The sequence below is a fragment of the Bos indicus genome, chromosome 17 (assembly GCF_029378745.1).
Source record: "Bos indicus isolate NIAB-ARS_2022 breed Sahiwal x Tharparkar chromosome 17, NIAB-ARS_B.indTharparkar_mat_pri_1.0, whole genome shotgun sequence".
NCBI classification, from domain to species: domain Eukaryota; kingdom Metazoa; phylum Chordata; class Mammalia; order Artiodactyla; family Bovidae; genus Bos; species Bos indicus.
The window spans coordinates 69,710,388-69,723,396 of record NC_091776.1 but is presented as its reverse complement, the minus strand read 5'-3'; the positions used below and the strand labels follow the sequence as shown (position 1 = coordinate 69,723,396).

General features: G+C 48.3%; 1 protein-coding gene across 3 annotated transcripts in view; it reads right to left on the bottom strand.

Annotated features, from left to right (window-relative positions):
* Positions 1–2,754: 2,754 nt before the first annotated feature.
* OSBP2 (oxysterol binding protein 2) overlaps positions 2,755–13,009 on the bottom strand; it is a 124,133-nt gene continuing 113,878 nt past the window's right edge. For all 3 annotated transcript variants that reach the window (XM_019978013.2, XM_019978012.2, XM_019978014.2), the window contains 6 exons: positions 12,046–12,166; positions 11,692–11,795; positions 11,523–11,618; positions 11,258–11,442; positions 4,434–4,660; positions 2,755–4,273 (listed from right to left, as the gene is read on the bottom strand). In XM_019978013.2, the coding sequence (XP_019833572.1) occupies positions 4,131–4,273; positions 4,434–4,660; positions 11,258–11,442; positions 11,523–11,618; positions 11,692–11,795; positions 12,046–12,166 (876 nt within the window). In that variant the 3' untranslated portion in view covers positions 2,755–4,130. The remainder of the gene's footprint in view (positions 4,274–4,433; positions 4,661–11,257; positions 11,443–11,522; positions 11,619–11,691; positions 11,796–12,045; positions 12,167–13,009) is intronic.

Below are 13,009 nucleotides of genomic sequence, written 5' to 3'. Positions count from 1 at the left end.
TTTTCCATTGCAGTGGTGAATGGGACTGTTTCCTTAATTTCTCTTTCTGATTTTTCATTGTTAGTGTATAGGAATGCAAGGAATTTCTGTGTGTTAATTTTATATCCTGCAACTTTACTATATTCATTGTTATTCCACCTTATCTACATTTCTTTTTTCCTCTTCTTTCCTTTTGATTAACTGAAAATTTCTTCCCCACATACAATGTTCTTTCTGTATTTTAGAAATGCAATATTCCTTTTTTTCTATATGTTTTACATAGTACTTAACTCATCAAAGTCTAACTCTATAAGCCATTTTTTATTGTTTTAATAAGATATTTTGTTAATGTCTTTATTTTCCTTCGGTTCCTGAAATATATTTTCACTGGGAATACTAACATTTTCTCATCTACTTTGGAGCAATCACTTCATTGTTTTCTGGCTTTCTTTGGTGGTCAGAAGAAGTAAACTCTCTGATCAGTGCTCGTTCAGGGTATACCCCACCCAAATTTGAGTCCTTTTAAAATCTTGTTTTATTTATTTATTTATTTTTTTTTTTAAAATCTTGTTTTAAAGTCTTGCAATTTCTCTCTCTCTCTCTCTCTCTCTCTATATATATATATATAATATTATATATTATAAATATATATATTAATATATAATAGCTGTGGATGTCTTTTATTTATTCTGACTGGGATTTGTTGGAATTGGCTCTCTGTATTGTATATTGGTGTTTCTTGTTAAAAAGTTGAACTTTTTAGTTATCAACAGAGTGCTTCTCTTGCATTTTGATTGGACATACATGGGACGTTTGCTCTTTATCCTCCATGTCTCGTGTTCTTCACCTCTCTTGCGTCTGTGTTGTTTTCTGGATACTTTGCACAGATCGCACTTCTATGTCATTAATATTCTCTTTGTGTGTAGTCTGCTATAAAATTATTCATTATTTTTAGTAATTTTTTTAAACTTTTGCAAGTTCTTTAGTATTTTTGAATGCTTTAAACTTCATTTTCAAGCCACCTGTTTCTAGAAATACATTAAACATGTTATTGTGTCTCATTAATCTCACTATACTGAGGAGTTTTGTTATGTCTGATTCTGCTGTTACTTTTGTAGGCCATTGCTTATACCTGTTTGTGGTTGTATTTCCTCGTGTGTTTGGAGCTGTTAACACTGTGAGCTGCTCGTTTTCCTTGCAGTTTTACGTCTAGGGTCCCATAAGGCCTGGAATGAAGGAGAGCGCCTCTAGAGAGGATGTGCTTCTCTCGATGACTGAGGACATTGCCAGTTTGGGACCACGCCATATTCTCTACTAGACGTTTTCGTGGACCACCCTGATAACATTTGGGCTGTGAAGCCAAGTGAGAGTCTACTCCTGATTATACATCCTTAGATTCTTTTTCCTGCTTTGCTTTAAGACAAGCAATTTTCCTTGCTTTTGTAAAAATGATTGATTCCCCATCATAGTGAAGGTATAGCCCTGTGGAGGCCGAGCTTTAGGAAGAATATCTCCTACTGGATGCCCTGTAGCAGGCGGGTCATTTGAGGCAGTGAAAACTTAGGCTCAGTGGCATCAGTGAATGGCTGTGAGAAGCAGGCTTTAGAGCTCTGATCTCCCCAGGTTTCCACACCTGCTTAGTTCTTGGCCTGAGGCTTCCATATACTTCTTCCAGCTCATGGATACATTTAAGGTGTTTTAGAATTTTACCCAACATGTCTAGTTTTCTACAAAGGATTATGCAGTCACCTAGTCTACCATCCAGAAGGAGAAGTCCTTCTTGAACTGGTTGGTATAATGAATGATTTACAACTAAAAACTTAACGATTTTGCCCCATTCTTGCATTTCTGTGTAAAACCAGCTTGGAGTATCAGTGTTTTGTATGTAGCTAGCTTTTATGTATGTTGGAGAAGGAGATGGCAGCCCATCCAGTGTTCTTGCCTGGAGAATCCCGTGGACAGAGGAGCCTGGTGGGCTACAGTCCATGGGGTCTCAAGAGTCAGACACGCCCGAGCGACTAAACCACCACCACCAGCTTTTATGTGCTGTTATCATATTTGGATATATGAAGACTCTGTTCTTAAAGCCCATTCCCTCCCCTAGCAGATCCTCCTCCCCTGCCTTCTGGTCAGGCCACCCTGGGGTTGCCTCACCGCTGCCCTTCTCTCCAGGGAGAGCTGCCCCTCCAGCAGTGCGGCCAGGACTCGCTGGTGCCTGGCTCCCACAGACGGAGAGGAGGGCGCTGTGTGGTTGCCAGTCTTGGACCCCACAGCACGGGGGGTCATGACCGATGGCTGGCGCCTGGCTCCCACCCTCGTGGTGCCCTGCCTGACTCCCTCCTCTCACCTGCACGTGCCGGCAGCGGGAGCACCACCCACTGGGCCAGACCAGCCGCCCTTGGATGGGTCCCAAGAGCTAGTGATCCAAGTTGCTTGGCAACTTGGTGCAACAGAGTGTCCCAGGTAATGGTTGTTGGGCAGCCCTAGAACTCACCAGGGCCAGTGTGCCTGTGGAGAGTGGTGAGGGCCTTGCCTGGGCCCCAGGCCAAACGGTGATTCTGCTGGGTGCCTCGTCAGCCCTCCACAGCCTCCCTTCCCAGGCCTTGCCCCACCAGCTCCTGTGCCCCCTTGCCCCATCCAGGCCAGCCCCCCACTGCCTGCTGCCGGCGCCAAGCAGCATAGAGCCTTGCTCCTCCCCTGTGCCACCTGTGGGCGCTGCCTGCTCCCCTGTGGTGGCCTCGCCCACCCAGTCACAGACAGACACAGGGGCAGGGCCATGGGAAGCTCCAAATCCAAGGCTTCTTTATTACTGGTCAGAAGGTGCTCACTCCCAAACAGTTCTGAGAAGAGGAACGTTGAACAGCTCTGCCACAGTCTGTGTGGGGCTGCCTGCCCACCCTCCAGTGGGTACCCTAAGGCCTTTCATACGTTGGTGTTTTCACTTTTGTATTTTTATAAAAACAGAACCAGTCCTGGAGTAGAAAGTAAAACCCTGTGATGACTTTTCAGGACCAAACCAAAGTGTGACGGGTTGGAATAGGAGTTCTGAGGGCTGGGACAGTGGCCACAGTGGTCCAGTCCCATTCCCCCCAGTGGTTGGCAGAAGCCACTGGAAGGGGGTGTGAGGAGAGGGCAGGGCATAGCTGACAGGAAGGCCAAACTCAGACAGGAGCACCCTGTCTTCATCATTTTTTCACTTCTACATACCATAGAAATTTAAGCAAAATAGCTATTTTGTATATATTTATATCTCATACATATAAATCAGGCAAATAGAGAGCTCACAGGCGCTGAGATGGGGTACCCGGGAGGTGGGACGCTGGGTTCTCGGGCACCCAGGCCACCAGCCCAGGCTGGGCCGAGGCTCGGCTCTTATTGCTGACGTGGCGCGGTTCTGTGGCCGAAGTGCCTGCGGCCCGCCGGGCCCCTCAGGGCGGGAAGTAGCCCAGGTGGCCGGGCTCCACGGGGGCGGTTGTCCTCAGACCCACGCGGCGGCCCCGCAGGGCCCCTTCCCAACCATGGGTGGGGCTGCAGCTCCAGAGACTTGTGCTCTCCTGGCTCCTTCCTCTGGGGGTCCCGGGCTTCCGGGGGGCCGGCAGCTCAGACACAGACGGCCTTGCTATTGGGGCTGCACAGCGCTCCCGACCCAAAAGGGTCTGGCTGGCTTCCTGATGTCTTAAAGAGAAGGGGCTCTTGCCAGGACACTTGTGTGGCAAGAAAGCACAGTTAGGAAGTGGTCCACTAAGTGCTGTACTAAAAATATTTACTGAACATCTTGGCTGAAAAGAAATGGGAGATAACTTTTTCTAAAAAACTCGGAAGTGGCTCCCTGGGAGGGGCCGGTTCCTCCCTGGGGGGCTGGTGACTGAGGCAGCCCAGGGCCTGGACCAGCCTGCCTGAGTTGTGGGAACTGGAGCTGGGGGGCCCAGGGGGCCCGAGTCCATGGTGAAGGCGGGTGGGAGACCCGGGGCACCTGGGGGCTTGAGAGAACCCGGGTCAGCACTTCCTCCTTCCAAGGTGAGAGCCCCCAAAAAGTGTTATTAAACCAGAAGGGAACGGTGGGGTGGGAGGGCCACACAGCGCTAAACTGAGTGCGCGAAACAGGAGGTGGAGCGGCGTGCGGGCGCCTGTGTCCGCAGGACGGGCGGAGCTCAGAAGATGTTGGGGCACATGTGCCAGTCCTGCCTCTCCTTGGCCTCCCAGTAGCCCCCCTTGTACACGCAGGCCATCTCCCCGGTGAGCGGATCCAGCTTCTTCTCGAACCACAGTGGCACATACACTTCGGCCTCCTTCTCTGTGGGGCGGCACAGCGGGGCGGCGATGGGCGGCCTGCTTCCGACGCTGTCCCCGGAAAGCCACTCCCTGCCCCCTCCCCGCGGCCAGCAGCCCCCAGCCCTTCCCAGCTCCTGGGCGACCCCGCGGCTCTCCCTCCGGCCCCTCTCCCAGCGGCTCACCTTCATCCACCCCGCAGCCCCGGGAGCAGGCCTCCAGCCGCCGGCGCCGGTTGGCGCGCTGCTTCTCCTCCAGCCGCTGCTTCTCCGTGTTGGCCTCGTCCCAGTGGCCCTTCTCCATGAGCCGCTGGTCCGGCCGCAGCCGGCTGTCTGTGGGCGCCACGCCCTCCTCGTTCTCATTGAGGGTCAGGGCCAGTTCGGAGAAGTAGTACATGTTCTCCGCGTTGTCCCTGCGGGGTCCCGTGGGTGAGCAGTCGGGACACACTCGGCCCCTCTGCTTCCCCTCCTGCGTGTCCACCCGCTGAACCCCCAAACCCAGCCTGGCGCCCGCCTCACCCTTCCCTCCCTGCGTCTTGCAGGCTCCACCAACCTGCATCTGTTTGGCCACCTTATACTTCTCTGGAAACTTGCCCATTCTCTCCGATTTTTCATGCTTTCTGCTTGAAGTGTTATAATGTCAGTTCCTTTAATGTGTGTGAAGGCACGTCCTGTGCTGCTTTTTTGAAGCCTTAAAAGCAGCGCGTACTGCTGCTTTTTTGGGCCTTAGGCGCTTTGGATTAGTCCTGATGCTTGGTACGTTGGTCCTTACACGGCCTGCTTGTATTAATGCAGCCTTCCCACCTGACCAAAAGGTAGAATCCTGACAAAATCTACATGTAGCCATGAGGAAAACTCACCAATCCACTCCCTTCTCAGGCAGCCTCTAGCAGGTCTCCTGGGTTTATCAGTTCTTTGCTTTCCTTTTGCTGCTGCTACTGCTAAGTCGCTTCAGTCGTGTCCGACTCTGTGAGACCCCATAGACGGCAGCCCACCAGGCTCCCCCGTCCCTGGGATTTTCCAGGCAAGAGTACTGGAGTGGGGTGCCATCGCCTTGGTACAGTTTTATTGCATCTTTGTGTAGGCTTAAGTGTGTGTGTATGTCTCTCTGTATTTTAGGTACTTGTTTTTAAGTATAAAGAGATGTCATAGAACCTTCTAGGAGTTGCTTTTTTAGACTTAATGTTAAATTACCAACATGTATCTATACTGTATGTTGCTGTTCATTTGTTTCATCTGCTGTATATACTGCACTGTGTGAATATACTAGTTATTCACCCCATACATTTGGGTTGTTTTGGTGGTTTCCAAGTTTCTGCTTTGGAGTAATCTTACTCATGTTTCTTGTTATACACTTAGAGGAATTCTCTTGAGTACCTAAAAGTGGGACTTCTGGGCTGCAGAGTTTGTGATGTCCTTCTTTAGGAGGTAAGGTCACGCTGCTTTCCAGTGTGGTCCTACCAGCTCACATTGCCACCAGTAATGTGTAAAAGATACTGTGGATCCATATCTTCAAGACTTGATATTACCAGACTTTTCATTTTTTCAAATCAAATGATGGTAAAACTGCATATCTCATGTGGTTTTGATTTGCATTTCCCTGACTACTGATGATGTTGATAATTTTCATATGATGACTGGTCATGTTGCTTTTTCTGTAAAATTCGTGTTGATAACCCTTGCATTTTCCTTGCACTTTTTTTTTTGCTTTATTTATTAGTTAGAAGTTTAAAAACTTTTTCTTTATTCATTTATATTTGGCTGTGCTGGGTCTTTGTTGCTGTGTGGGCTTTACTCTAGCTGTGGTAAGCAGGGGCCACTCTCCGGGCACAGTGCACGGGCTTCTAATTGTGGCGGTTTCTCTCGCTGTGGAGCGCAGTCTCCAGGGCACGTGGGCTTCAGTAGCTGCAGTTCCTGGGCACTGGAGTACGGGCTCAGTAGTTGTCGTGCACGGACTTAGTTGCCTCATGGCATGTGGGATCTTCCCGGACCAGGGATTGAACCTGTGTCTCCTGCATTGGCAGGAGGATTCTTTACCACTGACTCACCAGGGAAGCCCTAGGCAGAAGATCTCTCTGTATTCTTTTTAAATTATTGTTTTTAATTGTAGTAGAATACATACGTATTCTTAATACTAATTGTTAGGTGTAAATATTGTGATTACTTTCTCCAAATTTATTTATTGTCTTTTCACTTTCTTTAAATCATCTTTCAATGAGCAAAACTTCTTTTAATGAACAAAAGTTTAATTGAATACATCATTGTTTTTGTCTTACTTAATATGTAGTTCCTTAAGTTTTAGAAGATACTCATCTATATTTTCTACTTAGAGTTTAACAGTAAGTCAGATGGATGGAGGAGCCTGGAAGGCTGCAGTCCATGGGGTCGCACAGAGTTGGACACGACTGAAGCGACTTAGCTGCAGCAGCAGCAGACTTAATACTTATTCGAAGTCCTTTATTTGGAGTTGATTTTTGTTATAATGTGAGGGAGTCACTTAACCTTCTGTATGGATAACCATTTTCCCTAGATCCTTTTAGTGCATGGTGCCATCTTCCATGGATAGGATAATGCCACCTTTGTCCAGTAGCAAAGATATATACACGTCCAGGCTTCTGTTTCCAGGCTCACTATTCTGTTAAACTGCAGCTTCAGAATAAGTCCTGGGGTCTAATAGGGCAAGTCGTCTTTTTTCTGTTCTTCTTTAGAAATATCCTGGCCTTTATTCTTTAATATAAACTTGAAAATCATAATACCAAGTTCCATGAATAGTTCAGTATCAGGATTTTGCTGGATTTGCTGACTCTGTGTGTGCTGAGTCACTCACGTCGTGTCTGACTTTGTGACGGCATGGACTGTAGCCTGCTAGGCTTCTCTGTCCGTGGGATCCTCCGGTCGAGGATAGTGAAGTGGCCATGCCCTCCTCCAGGGGATCCTCCCAACTCAGGGATTAAAACCCATGTCTCTTATGTCTCCTGCATTGACAAGTGGGTTCCTTACCACTGAGCCACCGGGAAAATCACTATTGGGATTTTGTTTGATTTACTGACTCTTTAGATCATGATACTTTTATATTCAGTCTTTCTACCCATGACCATGGTATCTTTGTCCATTCATTAAGCTCTTGATATCACAGCAGAGTTTTAGGCTTTTAGAGTTTAGAGTTTAGAGTTTAGAGCAGAGTTTAGAGTCTTTAGGCAAGACCTGTAGAGGTCTTGCATATATTGCAAGATTTACTGCAAGGTCCTTGATATTCTCTGATGTGATAATTGGTGTCTTCTCTTAAACTGTACCTTCTGGTGATTTCAGTGTGTAGAAAGGCAACTGACTTCTGCATATTAATCTTACGTTGAGGCACATAAGATGCTTTTTCTGTATCTGTTTACATCTGTTAATGTAACAAAGTGATTGATGGATTTTCTAGTATAAAATCACCCTTGTGTACCCAGGATAAACTCAAAATATGATTGAAGAACGTTTTTGTTTTGTTTAATACTGTTGGATTTTCTGGTGTGTCATTTTAGGATTGTGCTTATTATCCATGAGTGGAAAAGGGTTTATTATTCTGTGTTCCTACTACTCTTTTATCCTCATTTGGTACCAGTTATCTTATATTTGCCTCACAGTATAATAAAGTATTTTTTCTTTTTTATATGGTCTGAAAGATAAAATTGGGATATTTATTTCTTAAAAACTTGGTAGAATTCACCTATAAAATGACTTGGGCTTTGTGTTTTCCCTGTAGGAATTTTTTAACCACTGCTTCAGTATCTTTAATTATAGGACTATTCATGCTTTTTTATTTCTAGACTCAGTTCTACAAGAAAAATTGTATTTAGAAAAGATATATTTTTCTAAAAATTTGTCTTTCCAGTCTGAATTTTAGTGATCTCTTTATACTTTAAATATCAAAACAGACACAATGAAAACATTAATAATACGTATTTCTATATTCTCTTGCTCAGTCTTGCCAGTAGTTTTCTATTTTTTTCCCTCAAAGATCTACTTCTTACTTTTTAAACTTTATTTTATTTCTACTTTTTAACTATATTTTCTTTTTAAACTTTATTTCTACTTTTTAACTATATTTTCTTTTTTCTTTCAGTTTGTATGTTGAGCTTTCCCTAATTTCTTAGAATGAGACTATTTATAAGCTTATATACCTGTTTAACGCAAAAATTTCCTTTGAAGCATTGCCTTTGGTACATCCAGCCAGTTTTGGTTTTTTTTCTCAGAAGAATTTAAAACTTCCCATTCAAATTTTTTACTTTCCCCATGAGTTACTTAGCACTTAAATTTTTTCTCGACTACGTGGGGACTCTCTGACGTACCGCGTGTAACTTCGGTTGTCCCCCGTGGCCTGTGGTCTGCGTGCCGCCTCTTGTGCAGTGTTGAGGCTCTCCTTGGGCTTAGTGCACAGCTGAGTTCTGCATAAACCCCGTGTGTGTTCGAGAAGAAGCGTGTTGTCTGTTGTAGCCATAACCATATGTATATCCTGTGGCTTTTTGCTCTCCATTTTGCTGAGTTGTTTCCCCGTTTTAACTCTCACCGAGAGGGAGGAGCGTATTGAAGTCTGTCTCCCGTTGGGCGGCGGATTTCCCCGTTTCTCCCTTCGCTGTCAGCATGTGCTTTGTGTGTTTTTGAGGCCCTTGCACGACACACATGATGCTTGTATCGTGCATACTGTTCATATCTTCTCAAAGAACTCAGCCTTTATCATGTAGCAACGCTTCCATTCCCGGTAATGCTTTTGCCTGTTTTTACTTGAAATAATAGCATAGCTGTTATAGTGTTTTTGGTTAGTGTTTTCATGATTTATCTTTTACTTTCAATCTTTGCCCATCTTTATACTTTGGATATTTCTTAGAAGGTACATGCATCTGGATTTTTAAAAATTCAGTCAATATTTTGCTTTGTAACTAATGTTTCATCTATATATTATGCTTTCTGTGTTAACTATTTTTATTTGCCTTTCTTAAAAATATTTTAAGTGGTTTATAAATCTATCGGCCTCCGCCTTCACATCCCTTGTCCTTTGTCTCTCCAAACCCCACTGTGTTAACATCATCTACACTCTAATTCTGGGTTGTTGTGGGAATGTTTGCTCTTTTTTTCTTTGGTCTCAGTAATTTTAAAAAAACCCTTCACACCATCTTTTATTCATGTGCTGTAGCACCTTCTGGACTCTTCCCTCCCCTTTTAAAGTTATGTCCAGCACTGTTTTCTTTGTGGGTTTTGTGTGCCAGACCTTTTGGTGCTGTTCACCTGAGAATTGTTTTTTTTTAATCACAGCCTCATATTTTGAATGATAGCTCGACTGGACAGAAACTTGTACCTTCTAATTTAATTCCCTTCATTACTTTGAAAATATTACTCCAACATTGGCTGTTTAAAAAATCTGATGTCAATTTGATTTTTCATTCTCTACTGAAATCTTCTCTGTTGGGAAGCTATTAGAATATTCTCCTTGGTATTCTTGGTTTTCAGTATAGTATGATCTAGGCAGTTTTTCTTTATTTTTTGTTTCTGGAATGCTGATGGGCCCAAGGTCTTTCATGTCTTCATTTTTATACAGGGAAATTTATCTCCATTATTTCTTTTAACTATTTCTCTCTCCTTTCTATTTTTCTTTCTTTTCCTTTCCTTCTAGGATTCCAAGTAAGCATTAATTTCATGGTTAATCTAGAAATTACAGTATCCACCGTAACATAGTCAGAAGTTAGTGTGCCTCTTGAACCTCATCTTGGGTAGCAGAAAGGCCTTTGAAAATTTTCCTTCCAGTTAATCCTTTTCTGGGCTTCCCTGGTGGCTTAGAGGGTAAAGAATTTGCCTGCAATGCGGGAGACCTGGGTTTGATCCCTGGGTTGGGAAGATCCCCTGGAGAAGGGAACCAGCTATCCGCTCCAGTATTCTGACCTGGAGAATTTCATGGACTGAGGAGTGCAGTTGTATTTAATGTTTAGATTTTGAACTTCATGAGAGGTTCTTATTCCTTCACTGTTCATGTAGGTTTTGTTCCTCATTTCACACGTCTTGGTTTGTCCATCTGGGAGCTCTGTCCTTTAGCGCAGGTCTGCTGGTGGCAAAAGGAGTTGTTCGAAAATGCCTGTTGCAACTTCAGTCTGTAAAGATGTTCTTGCCAGGTGTGCAACTAAGTCTAAGCTGGCAGCGAGTCTTTCTGCACGTGGAAGATGTCATTTGACTTTTCAGGCTTCTGTGACGTTGCCCATGAGGAGATGTCTGTCTGTCTACTGGTGCTTGGAAAGTAAAGTCTTTCAGAAATCTAGCTACTTACTATCTTCTCTGAGCTAGTTTTAACATCTCCTTGTATAGACTTAGATGTGGAAAATTCTCTGCTGCTTTCTCTGCTGGTCTCTTTCTTCTGGACTCTGACCTGCCTGCTGGACCCTGCTCTCCAACCCCACGTGCACTGCACATCCCCACTGCATCCAGCAGGCTCCAGGGGTGCCCGTGCGCTGCTCCCGGGACTCTCTCTGGGTCCCCAGGTGGTCAGCCTTCTCACTCTAGCTTCTTGTCTTTTTCAGGGTTTGTCTCTTTATCTGAAGATTTTGGTTATTTCTTCTGACCTGTAGCCAGTCAGTGGGTTCACTCTATTAATCCTTTCTGTGGAGTTCTCAATTTCAGTTACTTGATCTTTCTTTTGTAGAACTTGCTTCCTTTTCTTCGGAGTCAGCTGCGCTACTGTTTATAGCTTCCTGTTTGCTGCGCTTCCTGTCCTTGCGTTTGTGTCCCTGCCATGGCCTGTGGGGCCTGCCCGAGTCTCTGTGAAGGACTGGCTGCTGCCCATCACACTGTGTCACGCGTGACTCCAGCTGCACATCTGCCCCTCATGGGGGGTCAGAGCGCTCTCTGTGCTCCCCATGCTTCCCACCTGGCTGAGCGGTCGCCTCCGCCCGCGGCCCTCTCGCCCCCGTGCCTCCCACTGGCCCCGCGGCCCGCTCGCCCCCATGCCGCCCCCCGCCTGCGCCTGGCCCCGCGGCCCCGCTCACGGCAGCGGGTGCTTCTTCCACAGCAGCTTGGCCGGCAGCGTCTGGTAGACCGTTTTCTGCTTCCCATCTGAGCTGGGGCTGCTGGGGCTGCTTTGCACAATCTTGGCGCACTCCATCTGCTCGTCCCAGGAGCCGGACAGCACGTAGTGGGCCTTGCCCTGGCTGTCACTCACCACTCCAGTCACCTGTGGGCATTGGCAGGGCCGGTGTGGGCACGTGCCCCACCCCGGGGTCGCCCAAGACTTGGAGAGGCGGCCGTGCTTACCTTCCGGGCCACCTCTTTGGAGAAATAGCTGTAGGGCAGGAACTTCAGCTGGCACCGGTCCTTTGTCTTATGGTTCACGATCTCAACGTCCCCTGTCTGGACAGGCAGGGGGTGCTCAGTGGCTGCTACCTGCCCGGCCCAGTGGCCCTCCCCTGGGGCACCCCCTGACCTGGTCAATCCAGAGCTTGCCCACAATGATGTTATGCACAGTCGAGGTGCTTTTCCTCCATACGTAGTGATTCCCACTGGCCTGGAATTCTAAGTGGATAGCACCTGGAAGCCAGACACAGGGTCAAAGGTTACAGCCTGCCAAGCTGGGTCCCAGCCAACCTGCCCCACCCACCCATAATCCTGGGGTCCTGAGGACCAGAAGAAGCATTTGTAGAGACTGGGGACAGGGCGCAGGCCAGGGGGGATCCAGGAGGCCTCTGGGGGGACTCCCATTACCCTTGGAGGCCCCAAGCTGGCTTCAGGGTCGGCAGGCCCTCGCCCTTGCCCAGCACGTCTTTCTGCCCCTGCTCACCTAGCGGCATGATGGAGAGGTATTTCCCCCGGAACTTGCTGGCGATGGTGATCTCCTGCCAGAGGCTCCAGCCATGCTTGGAAAACACGTAGTGCGCGGCGGACGGTGGGTGGTGACTCACCTGAGACCAGGCCCACGGGTCACGAGTGTCTGTGGACACGGCCCAGGCCCCTCCCCTACCAGCTGGGGGACAGATGCACGGGGGGCCCTGGACCCCCCAGAAAGGAGAGCCACACAGCGAGGGCGCGGCAGTGGGAGCAGCCTGGGTGGGGGGAGGCAGGGCGGGCGCCCCACCACCGCGGGCCTGAGCCAGTGGCCTGGGGGTCTCCACACCTGACTTGGGCTGTGGGGCGGGGTGGCAACGGGGTGAATGAAGTGAGCGTGATGGGCTCTAGGGAGGCCTTCAGACCCACTCCAGTCACGCCGTGCGTGTCTGCACCGAGGTGGCCCAGACCAGGAGGCCCCCAGCCAGCCCGGCTCCTGCCCCAGCCCGACGGCGGTGCCGCCTGCTCGGCCCGCTGGGCACCTCCACCCTGTCCTCTCCCGCACCGAGCACCCCGACTGTGTCTGAGCACACCACACCCACCGCATCAGCGTTCCCGCACCTGGTCCTCCTCGTCTCTGTGGCTGCTGGCCGCAGGGTTGGGGTGAAGCCCCTCCCGTCTTGCGGCCACCTGGCGCGGCGGCTGTGGGCCCAGCCCTCCCCCAGAGGCTCCTGACACGCCCCACAGTGGCCCCCCACTGCCTTCCACAGCCCAGACCTGCCAGCTGCTCCTGGGTGACGAGTGAGCCGCCAGGGTCCCCACTGGAGCCTACCCCCCACACTCAGGACGTGACCCTGCGCCCTGGAGCTCTGCTCGGCCTCCTCCTCAGGCAGATGACCCCGTCCGTCCAGCGCTCACACCAAATGCCTGGCCCTTCTCACGTTCCTCCTCTAATCCTTAGCAAATCCTGGCTGTTCTTC